General features: G+C 40.6%; 2 protein-coding genes across 2 annotated transcripts in view; one reads left to right on the top strand and one right to left on the bottom strand.

Annotated features, from left to right (window-relative positions):
- The window catches only part of AMPH (amphiphysin), a 120,961-nt gene that overhangs the window by 79,002 nt on the left and 23,533 nt on the right, over nucleotides 1-18,426 (top strand). Inside the window, exons 8-14 of the mRNA XM_059819103.1 lie at nucleotides 1,174-1,249; nucleotides 2,161-2,243; nucleotides 4,883-5,021; nucleotides 6,549-6,677; nucleotides 11,572-11,679; nucleotides 15,657-15,680; nucleotides 17,323-17,346. Coding sequence (XP_059675086.1) covers nucleotides 1,174-1,249; nucleotides 2,161-2,243; nucleotides 4,883-5,021; nucleotides 6,549-6,677; nucleotides 11,572-11,679; nucleotides 15,657-15,680; nucleotides 17,323-17,346 — 583 coding nt within the window. The remainder of the gene's footprint in view (nucleotides 1-1,173; nucleotides 1,250-2,160; nucleotides 2,244-4,882; nucleotides 5,022-6,548; nucleotides 6,678-11,571; nucleotides 11,680-15,656; nucleotides 15,681-17,322; nucleotides 17,347-18,426) is intronic.
- On the bottom strand, nucleotides 12,323-12,946 carry LOC104260513 (dynein light chain 2, cytoplasmic-like). Its single transcript, XM_059819104.1, has one exon. It carries the CDS (start codon nucleotides 12,851-12,853, stop codon nucleotides 12,584-12,586), a length of 270 nt encoding a protein of 89 aa, XP_059675087.1. The 5' UTR covers nucleotides 12,854-12,946; the 3' UTR covers nucleotides 12,323-12,583.

Below are 18,426 nucleotides of genomic sequence, written 5' to 3'. Positions count from 1 at the left end.
TTAGTGTGCTATGTTCTTTAACCAAATGACAGTCTGGAGTGGAAGTGTGTTGTGAGTCAGTGAAGTATCCTTTGTCTTCTCTGCCTTCTAAATTAATTCCTGTTAAATTTCAGATCAATAGAGGGTTTTCCTGCTGTGTTTCTGTCTACTTCAGTTGAAAAGCTTCTTAGCACTTCAAGATATTTATTTCGTGAGCTTACTAAAAGTAAAACTGCATATGAATGATTTAGAGTAAGGGCTCTTTTACTGCAATACGTGTGTTGCCCACTAACTAGTCTCAGGGAAAGGTAGAATTTAATTTGAGTGATAGGCATAATTCAGAAAGCAATTGCTTTCAGAGTCCTTTTTTTTTAGCTATTACAATTCTTCAGGAAGAAAATGATCCATTGAGTTGACATTTTGCAGGCTTATTCTTATGCCAAAGATTATTTTTGTTAATAAAAGTTTGGAGAAATTACACATGAAAGTTTTCAATAGGAAAAAGAATAATTCAAAACCTAAGAAAACACCTTCTACTTTTGAAGTGTACAACAGGTACGTAATCACTCACTCCAAGCAAGCAAATTTTTGACTGCATGTCCAAAAATGTCTAGTCCATATTAGAAATTATTTTCTCTTACATACATATGCATGTATTTCAGGGCTGATTTCTTTAAGGAGGGCTTAGCGTGGGACACCCATCCCCAGGCTGTACTGAGCTGTATAACTTAAAGCTGTCTCCAGACACACCCGCATCACCTAGGTGCTGCGATAGCATCTTGGGCGCGGGCGCTTGCAGTGCTGGAGTGGTACCTCTCTCCTTTCAGTCCATGGTTGCCTGCTGTCTGGTGGGAGATGGGGTGCTCGGAGCACCTTGCCTTCTGCGTGCTTGTGCCACATTCGTGCCAATCCTTTTCCAATCTTTCCCTTCTCTAAAACAAGCTGAAGCCCCCCACTGTGGAGTAGTCTCAACTTGTTTCATTCTGTGCGGTGTGAAATGGTTCTTAACACAAACAGAAATTATCATGAACGAACTAGTCTGAAATTTTGACATTCAACCCAATTATTTGCTTTGCTGAGAATAATAGTCAAGAATGCTGCTTGTAGTCTGCAAAAAATAATTAATTTGCCTTTGTGGCCCTCCCACCCCTATCTTTTATTCTCTTTTTCCTTTCTTTGTGCCATCCTCCATAGACGAGTTGGCTTCTATGTGAACACCTTCAAAAATGTATCCAGCCTCGAAGCCAAGTTTCACAAGGAAATAGCTTTAGTGAGTAAAAATGATTCTCTCATGTATAATGGATTATGTGATATGCATAACAGCAAGCAAATGTCTTGTAACACAGCAGTAAAAATCTAGCAGAGACACACGTGAGAATTTGCCCTGGATCCAGATTTGTAGTATTACCTTTGTATTCGCTTCTACTTGTCATTTTTGTACTCTCCTTAAGGAAATGGGCAGCCCATACAATTTTGGATTACAATGCATGTATCAGTTGTAGCACTAAATTCACTTTCTATTTTGATAACTTCTCCATCTTTTTAGCATACTATTGCCTTCAGTATTTTTTCTGTGTGCAATTGCTAAGCATCTCATTGCTTTAATCAGTACAAGAAAAACATGTCAAGCATTCCCTTCAAGATTGCTGTATACGTTGTCAGCAATGCAACTTTATATCTGTGACTGTCAGGCGCAAATTGAGCAGTTTCAGGATCTTTTGACTGTACCTTGCTAAGTTACTATTATCTATAGTAATGAACTAATAGGAACCAAAATTGTTTGGAAAACTCGCTTGAGTGGAGTCCCATGGAAATTGGGATTAGGTTTTTGAGGGGAAAACATGAATCTTGTCGGCTACCCTTGTTGCTTTAAACTTTAGGCGACCTCCTTTGTCAGAGATCAGGCAGCAGTCGGTCACACTTATAAACTGGTTCTCTGGAAATCAGCTTATTTTTCTGAAGAACTGCTGTTATCTTTGATTCTATGGATTTTGATAGGTTTCCACTTAAGCTTTTGATATACACGGCACTGGCTATTTTTGGAAGGATCTATGCACCATTTTAAAGTTATCTGGTTTTCTATTATCAGGTTATCAGTTATCAGACCAGATTTATCACCTGTGATTTTAATCATGACTATAGTGCTTCATATAAACTCAGGCAAGTGTTTTGTTTTCTCAGCTATGTCACAAACTATATGAAGTGATGACGAAGCTGGGAGATCAGCACGCAGACAAGGCCTTCACCATTCAAGGGGCACCAAGGTGAATTTACTGCTTTTTTTAATGAATTGCATTGCAGTACGCTTTGTGGGTTTCAGCATATTTAGTAATCAGCTACACCATGTGTAATGATTGCTGCACAAACACGGTCACTGGGTCTGTTTGTTCAGGATGGTTGATGAAGGTACCTTGGATGAAGTTCTCAACATGAGTAAAGGTGCAAAAATTCCTTCATCACCCACTTACTTTTCCTTTCGATAAAAGAATAAAGGCCAGATTCTCAGCTGTTGCAATTTAGCCTAGTTCATTCTAGACTGTTACACCAACTTGCACCAGCTAAGTATATAGCTCATTTATTCTCAGATGCTTAGTTCACAGCAATGTTGCTAACTCTCGTAATTTTTTTTAAAGCCTTGAAATATTTAGATGTGCTTTTAGCTCCTAAAGGCATATGATTAGGTGAGAATCCCAACCTTTTATCTCTTCTGCTTGTGGGGAAAAGTCAAGAAATGTGATCTGAGAGTGCATCATGAAAGCTGAGAAGCTGAAGTAAAAAGAATGTCACGGAACACCATATTTTTAATGACTTTCAAGAGAAATCTTGTCTTAAGATAAAAAGAAAAGCAAAAAAAGTTTAAAATCAGATGGTGCTTTCTTAAGGTCAGTGGATGCCAGTGCAGTTTTTCTGATTCTTTGCTTGGAACAAATGTAGCCTTTCTGCCATAATTTGATCTCTCGGTACTGTAATAGTGATAGGCAGAAGAGGTTGAAATTATAAGACAGCGAGACTTATCAAAACACAATGATATTAAGAGTGAAAACATAAATCCTGAATTTCCAGCCAATCCCAGCTCATCAGAAGCAATCAGAACAATGTTATAGCTACTGCTAATTTGCCCTCAAGATGGACTCAGATTAGCAAGAATTAAGACTGACCAAATGACGTAACATCTGCCTCAAACATATGGCTGATATTTCTACATTTGATATATTGAACCTTGTGACCTAATGCAGAATTCAGAACTACTTTATCAAGAACGTGTCCAAAATTTTTGGTTTGGATTACTTTAGTGTTAATCCATGCTCATATATACTTACACCCTGCCTCTGGAGTTGTTAGCTCATACCTCACCACTTCCAGCCACTTTAGGATGGACTCACGAGCTGGACTACGTTTCCACAAAGGATTTGTAAAATACTTTTATGGGATGAAAAGTAACGTAGTGTTGGAAAACTTCAAGAGGTTTTTGTAATAAACAGGTATTTTGTCCACCTGTGTCTCCTAGACCATGTCCAGCCATGCACGTGCTCGCTCCCACTGAATTACTCATTCCGTCAATGAGAGAAAAAAATAATAATTATTGCTACAAATGAGTAGACATAGGTTAATGCTGTGTGATACTCCTAGCTTATTTTAAAAATGCTTTTTAAAAATACATTATTTTTTTAGTTACCATGTTACTCACTTTTGCTGTACTGTTCACAGAGCCTTACGTGAAAATCTGGATAGATTTTGACTTCCATTATTAGTTATGATGCTCTAAAAGACTACTCAGGAGTGGGTCTTTGTAAGATAAAACAGCTTTCCTTTTTAGATGCATGAGAAGTAGATGCTAGACAAGTACAGTATCCAATCTTTCCTTTAAAGAACTGTATTACAAAAAAATCTTAAAAACTTGTATGCTACTGAATACTCTATCCTGAAGGCAAATATTGTACCTGGGGAAGAAATTTCTTAATAACTGCTTATTTTTTCTTTTTTAATATTTCCACAGAAAGAGGTGGTGAGTGTGAGCTAAGTCTGTCCTTTCCAAAGAACGAATTTTTCTTGTGTTAGCATTAGGAACATGTTTATGATGTGGTCTCCTCAATCAGGTAGCGCTTCTGTTCTCCCTGAAGATGTGTAGGAGTCGCTCTTCTCTTACCAAGTACTGTGGTCGTTGAGTGCTGTAGTTTATAGCCTCCCCGAGTTGTAAGCTTTCAGCATTTCTAGGTAGTTGAATATGTCCCAGTGTTTGCACCAGGTCCTTTCGTGGGAAGGGCACATCCTTTCTCAGGACTTCATCAGATCTTTTCTTAGTATCAGCAGAGCTCTGTTGAAGTCACTTGACTGCTGCTTGTTTATAGTTGTGGTGAGTTGTCCCTCTAAATAGTGATATCTTTATAATAATCTTGGTTGTGTTTTATTTTATTGAAACCTTTCCGAAGTTGCTGAGCTTTTAAAATAATTTGCATTATTCATTGATATGCCTTCCTCTGGGGTTTTTATCTTTAGAGCTTTTTATTCTGAGAACTGTGTGAAATGAAGACAATAATTCCATCTCACATTTTATGACAGTTACAAACTTATACCTGAAACGTTATTTCAAATACAGAATCTGAAAAAATGCAGGTACTCTGTTTCTCTCAAGTTACAATGATCAGGTAAACAGATGTTCCAAAAATCAAGATCACTCAAAATTAAAACTTCCTTTGACACTGAAGATCACTGAATTTTAATCAAATTTAGTTGCAGTTTTAGTTTTAGTCATTATATAATGGCTCAGTTCGTCTCCAGTGTGTACTGCCTTTTGTGGTCACTGCCATTACATCGAGGATGCAGTTCAACTGTTGCATCAAATTGTCGAGGTAATAACTCAGCATGATACGTATGTCCTTGCCATTGCTTTGCTTCTGTCTAGTGATTCAGGTCCGCTCCGCATTGCAAAAACACCGTCACCGCCAGAGGAGGTCTCTCCCCTGCCTAGCCCTACTGCTAGTCCCAATCATATGCTGGCACCAGCATCTCCGGCACCAGCCCGACCTAAGTCACCCACACAGGTAAGCAGAAACCTAGCAGGAGAAACTGGCCTGTTGTGCAGTAAAAGATAGCTGAGATGATGTATATGGTGGATTTTTCATCTAGGCTGAGACTGAGAAATGACAGGGAGGCCACTGGCTCTGCTGCACTCTCTTCTGTTCATTGCTTGTTCATTCCTGTGTCACGAGCATGGGTGGAAAGTGGTTTTTATATAAGGGGGAATGAAGAAAATTTAAGGTGCCCAGTGAACTGTGGTGACAAAGCAAAACACTTTTTGGTGACTTCTGGTGACAAAGCAAAACACTTTAAAAGTTGCATAGTCTCTAAGAACCCATACCCCAGCAGTGATAGTTTGAAAAACTCGTTTCTAAAACCTCTTTGTGAATTTCAGTACATTATATATTTCTGTTCTTCATTCATCTTCAAATTTATGCTTACCCTGGAAAAAAATTAACCAATGAGTATCACTGGTCTGGCCAACCTCTGAAACAGTAAATAATAGAGCTAGCTTAAATACTGCTGTGATAATTACAGGCTTATTGGTTGTTATTAACTCTGGATTGAGACGTTTGACACTGTTGGAGTCACTGGAGTAATTTCTGTTCTCACCACTATTGGTGAAGTAAGAATCGGTTTCAGGCAACAGTTTCATCTGTAGCATAAGGGTTGCAAGTGATACTTCGTGAACGTATCAAAGACTTGTGTTGATGTTACTGATGTTTTCAGAATTGGGATAGCTGCTGATTGCTATTTCTGTGGTGGGAGCACGTCAGAAGAAATTTAGTTTTGCATTTGGTTACAAGCACACTTGTTTTCTCCGGTCTCCCAAAATGTGACACCTCACTGCCTGAATATTCATCTGGTAGCACTCAGTTTAGTCTTACTGGTGCCAATGGTGTTATGTCACTATACCACCTGAGGATTTTTTGTGGATTTTTTTTTTTCCTTGGTCTTTTGACAGATTTTAAAATTATCCAATAGTATTTGGTATTATTCCAAGCAATTAGTTTGTCATAGTTATCTGAATCTCTGGAGAGCAGGGGGAGTTAGTAACCTAAGCACCTTTGAGGTGCTGTGGTTCCCAGAGATGACATGGTCTTAGCGTTAAGTAGGCTTTAAAGGTAGCGACAGGTGGGCAGGGACAAAATCCCAAAGCTAAACAGCAACGAACTTCAGAAGCCAAAAAACTGCAGAGGCCTCGTTCTGTGCAGCATCGCCCCTCCAACTATGGGCTGCATAGGAGAGGAAGTGTCTTGCACTGTGTGCCCGTCACAGCAGAAGAAAATCAGCCAAGAAATGCTTTTGTAAGAAATCTTAAACCTTGATTTGGAATGAGTTCGAAACAGAGTTGCTTTGCTTTTCCCACAATGTTTTATTTCAAGGCATTTGGTGGTGAACAACCAAACAGTTCCTTTCAACCCATGGCTTATTCCCACACTTAAGGTGAAGCAGCAGAAATAAAAACCTAGCACAAATTGTTTAGGCCTAGCTTAAAGCTCTTTCTTTTATCCCTGAACTAGTCTGTGACATTTTTGCTGTCTGCCTAGCTGAGGAAAGGTCCGCCAGTCCCACCGCTGCCTAAGCTCACACCCACGAAGGAGTTGCAACAGGAGAACATCATTAACTTCTTTGATGACAACTTTGTCCCAGAAATCAATGTGACGACCCCATCACAGGTAAGCCTCAGAGGATGGTGTATGGGTCCAACCTTGCAATCACCCTGGGTTCTCCAAGATAGTGGCCTTGGGGCTGATCTCCGTTGGGGGGGAGGAGGAGGGTGCAGGTAGAAGGCAGAAGCACAATTACCATACCATTTTATATTAGCTTGAAAGGGTCACACATATGATATTTTATCTTTGAATTGGTCACGCATAATCACTCAAAAAAAGGGCTAGCATTGCTAACGTATTGAAAAAAATGAGAGATTTCCTGAGAGGCCTGACTAAAAATACTGTGAAACACACCCATGTTTGAGATTTAACAGAACCCAGGTTTCATTACAAGCTGAGAGTTCATCTAAGATGCTTTTTTCCTAATCCCAAGCATCTCAATTGGCACTTTACAGTGATCCTTGGTTATTTCTGTTTCTTCCATCAAAATCATAAAAAGTATTCCTTTTTTCTTCAGAGGAATTTAAAAAATATGGATCTTGGCTGTTTTAATCAACTCTTTGCAGGTATAAAAGGCTGCTCCAGCTAGATTAATCATTCACCTGGTTTTGACTCATAGAAGCATTAGTTACGCAGCAGAGAAGTGATCAAAATTACTTTTATCTCATTATTAAGAAATTATGAAATTTTTAAAAATTGCATATAACAAACAGAAAAGCCAGAGTTGTCTAAAATAAGTCTGTATAATTTGTATTCAGTTATTCAGCTTTTATGCAGTTATGGTAACTGCTGGTTGTTCAATAATGGACCCTTTCTATTATGGTAATTACAACTCTGAAATCTGAGCCTGTGTCTAATAGACTGGGGAGAAATATGCAGATCTGAAGCTTATGCAGAATGTTTATGAATTTTTGTTTTCATGTGAATTATTGTTTTTGTACTAATTCATTTGGCAACACAGGAGAATGTAGGCACAGCAATGAAAACCAAAATTGTTTTAGAGAATTTGAAGATGTGATGTTTTGTTTTCTTGTGGAGGGGAGAAAAAGGCATTGTTGTCCATAGGGATCTATTTGGAAGAGGAAAGAGTTATTTATAGTGAAGTGCCCATGCAATTAAAGAATTAATGGCAGCTCCCAGTATGCAGCCGCTGCTGGGCACTCCTGCTGAAGCAAGGTCGCAGGTCTGTTGCATCATTTTACTCTGAATTCATGGGAGTTATCACTCTGGCAGCTGAGCCTTGACATCAGTGGTAAGAGTCAGTGTAACCTGTGCGAGATATGGCCCCCTGCATTAATTGCTGTATCCACCTAACCTTCGTCTGTCAGGCCAGCCAGGGAAGCAGAAATGGAACCAATTTGTTTTTCTATTAAGAGCTGACACTGGAACAGGGCTTTAAATGAGTGTAAGTCCCATTTCCAGAATCTTTACAACCTTTCTATGAGAGATTGGTATAAAAATGGAATGACATAATAAAGGAGGAGCATGCTCCTGAGAACAACTGAAATCTTTCCCTTGCCTGTCAAGGAAAAATTGATGTCCCTCCCTCCTCCACAGTCAGTGACCTGGGAATGACCTAAGCTATTCCCTGGCTACCTTCTCATGAACTATCTGCACTTCTCCCTCCACAAAACCCACCCCCACCACTGAGGCATCCTTACTGTATCTGAGATCTCTGAGTATGTGCAGGCATACTCAAATAGTGTGATGTAAGAGGTTTTGTATCCTTCTGTAAGAGAACCAGTTATTGAAAATATATTGTATGAAAACCACAGGAAACACAGACTTGCTCCTCTTGGTGCTTATGGCATCTCCTGTACTCCCAGAGCCTTTGCTGGGCAGTATGGAGGAAGCTGTCGAGCCTGCAGAGCCCTCTAATGCTGCAGGACTTCCCAAAGGACCACCACTGGTGTCCCTGGCACTGTCCTCACGCAGAGGCACAAAACCAACAGGCTGATGAATAGACCTCTGCTGCTTTAATCCCATGTTTCAGAGAGGATTACAAACAGGCCAAACGCTTTTCTTCTCTGGAACACAAATAGCCTGTAATTGTTGTTGTTCATCTTTCTTTACGAAGCAGTACTAATGCATTCGGCGCTGTGCAAGATGCTGAAAGACAGTTCTGCTTGATGCTGTTAAATATTTTGGCCTTGATTCAACAAAGCAGCTCACACTACCAGTTTATTCATTGTCAAGAATGGATTTAATTACTGCTAAGTAAAAGAAAGAAGTGAGGAGATGTGGTATCTGGGTGACCAGATGAAAGGCTCATTTAGAAATGAGTGTTCCTTGCTTTATTTCTTGTTTTCTTCACATCATACTGCTCCCTAGTGTCCAGTTACTAGCTTGGACATTTGCAGGCCTTTATAATATGCCCCCTCCAGGTACTTGATGTGTCTTGAGTGTTCCCGACAGCTCTGAAGTGAACAACCCATATCTGCTGGAGCTATTTTAAGGCTTGTACAGACTGTGCGCAGAGAGGGGGTGGCAGTTCTGGGAGTCCTCACAGGATTCTTGTGCCTTCTCCATCCCTTCTGCATACGTGTCCTCTGAGGGGTACAGCCTTGCTTCTGCCACAGCCGCCTCTTTCAAATGTGGCATTTATTATTGCTTCATCGTGCTATGGTGGAATTAACACAGGATGATTTGCAGGCCTTCCTGTCATAGCTTTGCCCCTTACCGAGGGATTTCCCAAGGCTCCTGTTTCTCCTAAATCTCCATCTAACATGGTATCTCAGTTACGCTTTATGTTTATTTGTGCCTTTGTTCCTAAAGTTATGACAAGTATTCTCTTCATTTTGGTCTAAGGGTAATGGTTAATGGTAATTTCTGCCGTCAGTGATCAGTCCCCTGTCACTACAGACACGTTAGCTGTCATCACACATAGCCTAAGTGAGACTCCTCTTCATTTGATCCAGTCCTCATAAATAACAACTTCATTCTCGAACCTCACTGAAAGATAATTAACTTTTCCATCTCCATCCATTGCTGATTATATGCTAGCTAATGCTGTATTGTTTCATCAAGCTGTATGACCATATGAGTACTAGTGCCTCAAGGGCATATGTGATGAAATCTCAATACATCAGATGAAAGGCACGACAGAATTAATGTAATGCTGGTTACTGGTGGGGAGGGCTGTTTTGGTTTTGGCTTTTTAAAGTGTGAGACCGTAACACTGGCTTCAGTGTGTCAGACCAGTTATACAGTTATCTGTCATCACCAGCGGCCAAAAGCAGAGGCCAAGGGAAGAATATAAAACAAGGCAAGCAAGGTTGGTACTCCTTACACCCCCTTCTCCTATAGTCTCCCAGCCTCCAGCCATTTGCAGCTCAGAGGCTTCTTCAACATAATTTCTACGTATTTAGTAATCCTCAACAGACTACTTTGCCACAAGTTTGTTCAGTCTTTCAGGAGGTGTAAATTTTCCACGTTCGCCCTGCCTGATGGCAGGGAGGTCCCTAGGTGAACTCTGTGCCACATGGAGCACCACCACCTTTTCTTTATGCCACATCTGCCCTCATCAGCTTCGCTGCCATCTGCCTTCCTGCTTTGGGGGAGTCATGGAGCACCCAAACCCTGCGCCTCTCACGCTGGTGTAGACCCCGCTCACATCACCCCTAGCGCTCCTCTTCCAGACTGAAGAGTTCCAGGTCACTCTGTCATTCCTAGCATGGGAGCTGAGGAGCTATTTTGACCATGTTTTCAGGTGACGCAGAGATTTCAGATGTCTTGTGGCATATGGAAGCCATTAATTACCTACATTTTAACATCTATTGACCAATAGTAACACTAATTTGGAAAGTTTACACTCTTAGACGCTTCAATAACAGAAAGGCTTTGTTTATTTTATTATTATCATAATCATTTTTGTTATTATTATCTCCTCGTTTTGATGTTGTAGTAGACTTCCCCGGTATACACTTTGGTCACAGTCAGGAACAGGACTTTGGGCTATGTGGTCTGACCCTGTGTTACCGTTCTTCATAAGATTATATGTGAATATTTGTACAAATAATTTCCTATGTGTTGTTTCCAATCTGAACACTTTTCAAAATAGCATTTTAATGAATGCTTTACTATCTGTATATTCTGTACATCAAAAGACAAGCTTCTCTCACTATTTAATAAAGACTGAACAACTAGCACTAGGCAGCACTAGCCTCGTTACAAAAACCAAGATGCTTGCCAGGAATATTTATCATTAGCAATAATTAAATCTCAGCTATAGTTTCACACTAACGTTGAAGCACACTAATTATTTGTTCGTGTTACTTTACAGTGGGAAAGACCTGTAGCCCGTTGAACCAATCTATATATTTATAGTGACCTCAGAGGCCTTGGCTAATTCATTAATTGCAAACAAAAAAAGGCTCTACCATGTAATCCAGTTTTGTAAAAGCAGATCAGTGTAGCAAGATTTAGTTAGTGTTATGTAAGATGTTTCCTGAAGTTTAGAGCTAAGGACAGCATTAAATGTTAATTGGTATTCATGTTCAGAATCGAAATTTAATTCAGATGCATTGATGTCCTTCTATATTGGCTTTTTACTAACGTTTGTGTTTGGGGAGAGATTCACTTATTAGACTGTATGGACATTGGGTGCCATTTATGTAGTTTTTAATTTTGGTGTCTGACTCAAAGCACTTTAAAAGAGCCTTCACAGTCAAATGGTGAACACTCAGCACTTTTCCAAAAGGGCTGCAATTTGTTTAGCCTGAAAAGTCAAAGCTGCACTACACAGAAAACGAAGGCATCATGACAGTGAAGCTCATAAAAATAAAATTAACAGTAACACTAAAGCTCAGGAAAGTCTTCAGAGCTTCCTCCGTTCCTAGCTTGTACTGTAGCTAGAAAGTCTGTGATGTAATTTTTTTTTTCTTGGGCCTCTTAATATTTTGCTGCCCAGGGCAGCTTTTGAAAGATGAGTTTTTCAAGAGTTATGTTTCTCTTCTAACAGAATGAAGTTCCTGAAGCTAAGAAAGAGGAATCTTTGCTAGATCTGGACTTCGACCCTTTCAAGCCAGAAGTTGTATCAACAGGAGTTACTCATTCACCCATGTCTCAGGTATCTCTTTGCCTTCAGGTAGGCGAAGCACATAAATGCAGGGTGCTGTTTGGTAGTAAAGATTTGCCTCATGTACTAATGAGCCGTGTATCTGCAGCGTCTGACAAACTTGATCTTCCTGAGCAGCTCTTGTCAGCCATTTATCTTTCCCCTTCAGTAACCCTGTAATTGATGCTGTACTGGAAGGAGAAGAAATTGTCAAGTGGTAAAATGACATGTCCACCAACAAGAATGGTTGCTGGTACCTTGGCCTTGACTTTGGCATGCCATTATTTTTCATCTTTAGAATAACTCGGTGCCAACATTATAATTCTCCAGCACCTTGTTTTTCTGACAATGTTTCTGATCCGGCTTTGGCTCTTCATGTCTGGAAAGATGCCTCAGGGGACCTAGCTCTTGTGGAGTCAGCATGAGATTGCTTTGCTGTGATGGAGTTTCTGCACCAAGCAGGGGATATCACAGAATCACTACGGTTGGAAAAGACCTGTAAGATCATCAAGTCCAACCTGAAAAAAAAAAAAAAAAAAAAAAACACCACACAACAACAAGAAGTCACAACACACCAAAAACCAACCCACCCAACACCACACAGCACCATGTCCATCAAGCTACATCCCACAATGCCACATCCACACGCTTTTGCTGTTGTGGAATAGTTTTATTTCTTCCCACGTAAAGGCCATTGTTTAAGCATTTACAGGTTTCCTAGTGCAATACAACCAAAAAAAGCAGTAACAAAAAAATGCTGCCTTCTTCCCAGGCAACTAAACAGAAGTAGATTTTTACTGCAACATATACACATTAAATATAGTATACAGTCCATGCAGCGGCATAGCCATGTTAAAGGGAGTCGTGGCTTCAGCCATCAGTGCATTACAGTCCAAATTTCACTTGCTCCTACTTCCTATCCAGACTTGAAGAGAAGAATTGCAACCTGACCCAAGTAAAAATAGATGAAGTGCTTTGTCTCATGTGTTACATAGCTGCCAAAGTTTCTGCCAACAATGCAGTGCCAAGTTGGGTTGTATTTCTTGTCAAATTCCTTCTTTATATATGCTGCAATGTCCTTTTCTATGTCGTACTTCTCCATTGCCTGTGTAGCACAGTCTACAGCATCCTGCTGCATGTCCTCGGACATGTCCGCATTCTTGATCACAGCCTTTCTGTCAGACATCGTGAACCTTCACAGTGACAGGGCCGTCCTGGGAGGGCGAGGCACGGCACCGAGGAGGAGGTGGGAGGAGGCCCGGACCCGCTCGCCTCAGCCCGCTCCGCTCCGTTCCCTGCGCCGCGCCGAGCGTGATCTGAGTGGTTTTGCTTTTTAAATCTATTTTAGACCTACATCAAGGAAAATGAGAGGATGGAGTAGAATGTTCCTTGCAGGATGTTGTGTTAAAGAAATTCTGCATTTCACAGTAATATTTGCCATGCTAGTTTTTTGCAGCAGTATGAAAAGAAGAAGAAAAAAAAAAAAGGGGTGATATATCAAGTTGCTGATTTTCATTGACTTACCATAGGGGACCTGCCATTTTAAGATCCAGAACTTGCCCTTGCTACCCACAGGGCTGATAGTACAGTAGGGAAGTTCTCCTGGCCAGCAGAGCTGGAGCTCTGTGTTATACACAGAGAAGGAAACAATATTAACACACTGTTAGCAAAATCTTTTATCCCTGTGGCTATCACTAACCTGGCTTGTACTGAGACATCCAAGGACTCATGAGCTGTTCAAGAATGTAGCACTGTGAAAGGAGTGAGAAGACAAGAAGCTTTAAGGCTGAGATAGTCCTGGTTCTCTGCTGTTCTCTTCCTCAGTTAATTAATTTATTATTTGGTGTGCAGTCCTATTTATGTAACGAGGTCTGTAGTGATCTCTGATGGGTTATGCACTGTCAGAAAAGCAGCATATTGTCAGCACTCTGAAAGTTAGCTGAAATTTCTCATTGTGATTTGCTGGGAGGTGTGTTTAATTATAGCAGAGGCTTTGTGCATCTTGTTATTTTTCTTGCTCCCTCTAAACAGGAAGGGGAAGGAATTCCTTGACATTCCGTATGACAGAAAACTCTAGCTGTGACTTTGCTAACTGTATACTTTCAGCTTGTCTCGTAATAACACAGATTAGAGCAGTGGGATCATTAAACCAAAGACATTTAACTTTTGTGACAGAGCACGTTTGTCCTGACATCATATTGTACAGATTGTAGACGAGTTTATTACTTCAGTGGATAGGAGTTGGTTTAGATTCAGCTGTACCATGAAATGGAGAATATAATTCAGTGTAGAAAAGTACATTGTATTTTTTCATCTAGGTGCATAGGAAGCATTCACTGAGCGCCTTCAGTCTGTGTCTCGGTTTCACTGGATGTGGCAGGGTCATTGCTATGGCAGCACAGACAGAATGAAATTACTGGTTGCAATCTTTGGAGAGCCCTGTGCTGCTTTGCAGGGAGATTGAGAAGAGAGCCTTAACTGGACTTTCTATATGTGTATAGCTTTTGCCTCAGTCATGGACGTTTTCCCTTCAGCTGTGCTGAAGTAGTGATGTGAAGAGAGGAGTAGTCATCCTTGCCATGATGCCTCAGGAGGTCTGGCATCACTTCCCTGTTGATCATTTAATTAATTACCTCCCTCCACTGCTCCGCCAGGGTGATCAGATCACAGTAAGTGAGCCCCAGTCTGCCCTTCTTCACTTGCTTTTCCATTTCTATGACTGCTTCAGAAGTGGCCTTTCAAAACATGCTCGGCCCTTGCCTCTGTTTGCCAGTTGTGGTCTGTCTTGCCTTTCCCTCAGTATGTTCCTTCCCCCTCAAGCTCAAAGCCTCATCAGCAATGAAAGGAAAATGAAAACCTGAAAAATGAGCAATCTCTCCTTCCATGGAAGTCTATAGGACACCGAGGGTCTGCACCAATTAATGCTATAAGAAGAGACCTATCATTTTTCACTAAAGCTTGAATGTTCTGCTAATAATGTTACAGCAGAGTAAGCAGGTACACTTGTGAATTACATCCACTGAAGAAGCACGTACCTGGGCTTAAACAAAATTAAACTGATTGAGAAATGGCTGTTGATGTTAGTTTGCTGTAAATCTGAGTAGTGAGTTATTACTGTTTCCTTTGTTTGTTAAAGCAGAAGTTGTTCAGAGAGCCATTCTTACGCAGTAAGAAGCAGGCAAGAAGCTAAATGCAGCCGTCCTTTCTCTTAGGCAAATGTTAGATGTCACACTTAACGTTTGCAAATATTTCAGGAACAGTTTTACATTTTGCTCTATGAACTTCTTTTTTCATGGACTTTAACCTAGGTGTGAATATAGTAGATGTTTTGAAGCATCTCAGACATCTTTTGAGACCAACGGGCAGAGTTCCTTCTCATGTGGGGGGGGCTATTAGTATTTGGCATGAAGTCTGCAGGGACTCTTTCATCTGTCCATTCAGCTCTTCTGCTGAGAGGTCGCTAACATTTATTACTTAACAGACTGAACAAGGAAATTAACACATTTATCAACTCACTTGTTTTCTTTCCCAAAAAGCATGCCATTTTCCTTCCTGGTGTCGCAGTTATGAGAAAACCCACTTGTTCTCATTAGATAGCTGGACCATTTTTTATATGGCTAAAAACCTGGCCCATGTAAGTCTTTAAAGCTTACACCTGTACCTGTTGAAAGTCATTCAGTCACCAGCTCAGAATCTGGCTGTTACTCAAGCATGTGGCGGTATGAGTTTGCTGGAAAGCAACAACTGCTTTAAAGTGGGAAATACCACAATCCATCGCATACTGCCCATGCCATTTGACCAAAAAGCGTATTAAGCAGATATGTACCCCACACACACATGCACTAATATGTAAAATATATATGTATTATAAATATGCATATAAATAATTTCTCTCTTTTTAGTTAATGCGCACAGTTACGTAGTATGTTGAACATACAGTATATGAACAGTATTTTTCTAAAACCTCTTTTTTCCGCTCCCTTTTTCAGACATTGCCATGGGATCTATGGACGGTAAGCCTGACATTTATCATTGCAAATTGGGATATTTCTGTGCCTCTGGTTTTGTTACACCCTGAACTCAGATTTATAATGTTTTTACCAAAAGTCAAGATAAAGAATTTACAGACAGTCACAAACACTTTCAAGTATATGAAGCCACCGGGGATCTTTTAAAACACACAACAACAAAATATAATCTCTGTTGCTTGGCCTACAAACCCAAAATGATGTCAGAAATGTAGGCTAATAAGATTCACAATCATTATAGCTAAATGTGTGTTGCTTTTATTCCCATGCCTAAATTACAGCTATTAGAGGGTAGGAATGGATGCCAGTCACCTGTTTTAATTATCTGAAGGTGTAGTTCCTCAGGACTTTAACCCAATGGACAACCATTTTCTCAAAACTCAGGAGTGAAGAGAGAATTTAACTTGTCTTTGTGGGTATACAGTGAACTGGAGTTATTCACAAAAGAAGCTGCTACTTTAGGAAACTGCACGAATCCTTCCTTCTTCCTCCTGGTACCAAATGAGATACAATGATCTGCAGGAAGAAAACAGCTCATTTTTGTGAGCTTTCTCTTGGCTTTATGTCATGGAGATAGCTGGGCTGGCTTGACATGGAGCCTGGTACGCTCATTTTTGACCTTTTGCAGTTTCAGCCAGCAGATAAATCTGTGGATGTTTCTCGTGCATTCAGATTTGCAGCACTGTTTTGTGAACACATGGCATATGTGATGTATAGTAAATGCTCATCTCTTTCTATTGGGAAAGGTTAAATAAAGCCTGAAAAAAGCAGTCATGTATGTAGGCTAGCCAAAATTTTAAGGCTGCCAATATCTAGACAAGCTAAAATAACCCAGAAATGTTTTGTATTTATTGCTCTAAACTTATATTAAATAGCTTTATCAATGTCGTCTTTTCACACAGTTTTATTTATAGCTTGTTAATATTATAGATGTATTCTGTATTGTAATTATTTTCCTCTTTGCTGTAGTTTAAAAAAGAAAAGAGTAAGCAGTGAGCTTCAAAGCTAAATGTTTGAAATTAGGGATGCTCAACCTTTTACTGAGTTTATCCTACTAAGTTGAGTGCAGAGTAGTTGATCTTCCTTGCAGCATTTGTATCTGTTCAGAGTGGCAGTGTAGACAGCAGCCTGTGAGACTTGATGCCTTACTCTGTGTGGATGTAAATGCCTCTGCATAGCACAGGGTGATGGAGAGTCGGAGCTGCATGCTCGGGGCCCTCTGCACGGCCTGAGTGACGCAGCGATGCCTTAGTGTAAATACAAGTAAGCTCCATTGCCACTTGGGTTGCTTCCTTCCTTGTTCACCGTCTCACAGAGCAACCCCTCTTTTCAATTGAGATGTAATAGGGTACATGCGATAAAAATGTCAGTGGCTTACAGAGGAAAGCAAGATGTGATGAATATTCAATGTACATGTAGAACTTCTTTTATAATGTAATCCAGAGGCTGGAAGTGTGGCTTAGTGATTAGTCTTCACTGGAGTGGCAGGAGAGGACCCGCTGCCTCTTCCCCAGGCCAATTTGGTAACTGCTGCTGGTTGGAGAACTGCTAATTAAAGAACTGCTACTGTAACAAAGTACATCATCTTATTTTCCGTGTTTTATATGTATGATTTTCTTCTCTACAGACAAGCAGCGAATTGGTGCAGCCGGTAAGCAAACCTCCTCCCAAAATCGCAACCACTCTAGAGACGTGCTTTAATCAGTGTGGTGTAATATATAGTTTTCTGGTTTTGTCTATCATTGCTGCTCTTTTACATTGCAATCTACTGCTTCCAAATGTTGCAAATCACATAACTTTTCCTTAAATGGCTTAATTTAGTCACTTTCATTCTTTAAATTAAAATTGCTCTAGTAAAATATAAATTTTGTGTTTTCTCATCAAGTCCGCCTTTATCTTTTTCATCTTGTGTTTTTTCTTTGCTTTTCTGTCTGCTTAAAGCCTGATTCTTCAAAAAGTCTTTCCCTGTGTAACCTGGTCATGGAGGAAACCCCAAACAGTGGGTCATCAGAAGATATTAACAAACCTCAAACTAATCTAGGTTCACTCAACTGGGGCCTAGATGTTAGCACACCCAGTGTCAGCCAGGAAATTACTGCGGGCGGTTCTTTGCTTTTCCCCGGGGCAGAGCAAACCTCAAGCAAATCCACGGGTACTCTGCTTGCTAGCGTTTGGCCTGCTGTAGGTGAGCAGGAGGATGCTGCAGCAGGGTCAGCTTCTGTAAATGAAAACCAGAGGACTTCACTGGAGGACCAGTTGGATGCCAAAAATGTCCCATGGGAAGATGTGGTGACCAATCAGCCTTTAGAGAACATAACCAGTTTGGAGACACCCATCCTGGGAACCGATAGCTTGTTGGATGAACCCCTCCCATGTGATGTGCAAAAGGCAGAGGAAGAGCGGGAGGAAGAAGAGCTGGCAGGTGTCAAACCGAGTGAAAAGGTAGAGACCAGAGCTGTTAACTACAAGGAGGTAGAAAGTACAGAGGAAGTGGAAGAGCGAGGTTGTGAAACCAAAGGGAACAGTGAGGCAGAACTGCATAAGGGTTTAGCAAAATCAGATCTTGAAATTTTAGTTGGCACGGAGGTAGAAAATCTATATGAGTTGGAAGATAATGATGGGGATGCTGGGAGAGCTAGTGGTGCTAACCTAGAAAACCCTAGGGAAGAAGAATTCAAAGGGGTCAATGTCATTGAGGAGGCAGATGGAGAAATACTGTTGTTGAGCACAG

This window comes from Gavia stellata, chromosome 6 (genome assembly GCF_030936135.1).
Source record: "Gavia stellata isolate bGavSte3 chromosome 6, bGavSte3.hap2, whole genome shotgun sequence".
NCBI classification, from domain to species: Eukaryota; Metazoa; Chordata; class Aves; order Gaviiformes; family Gaviidae; genus Gavia; species Gavia stellata.
This window is presented reverse-complemented; position numbering and strand designations above follow the sequence as displayed.

What these genes read in the sequence shown, in the direction of transcription:
- LOC104260513 (XM_059819104.1), bottom strand. Translation starts at nt 12,853, where the DNA reads ATGTCTGACAGAAAGGCTGTGATCAAGAATGCGGACATGTCCGAGGAC.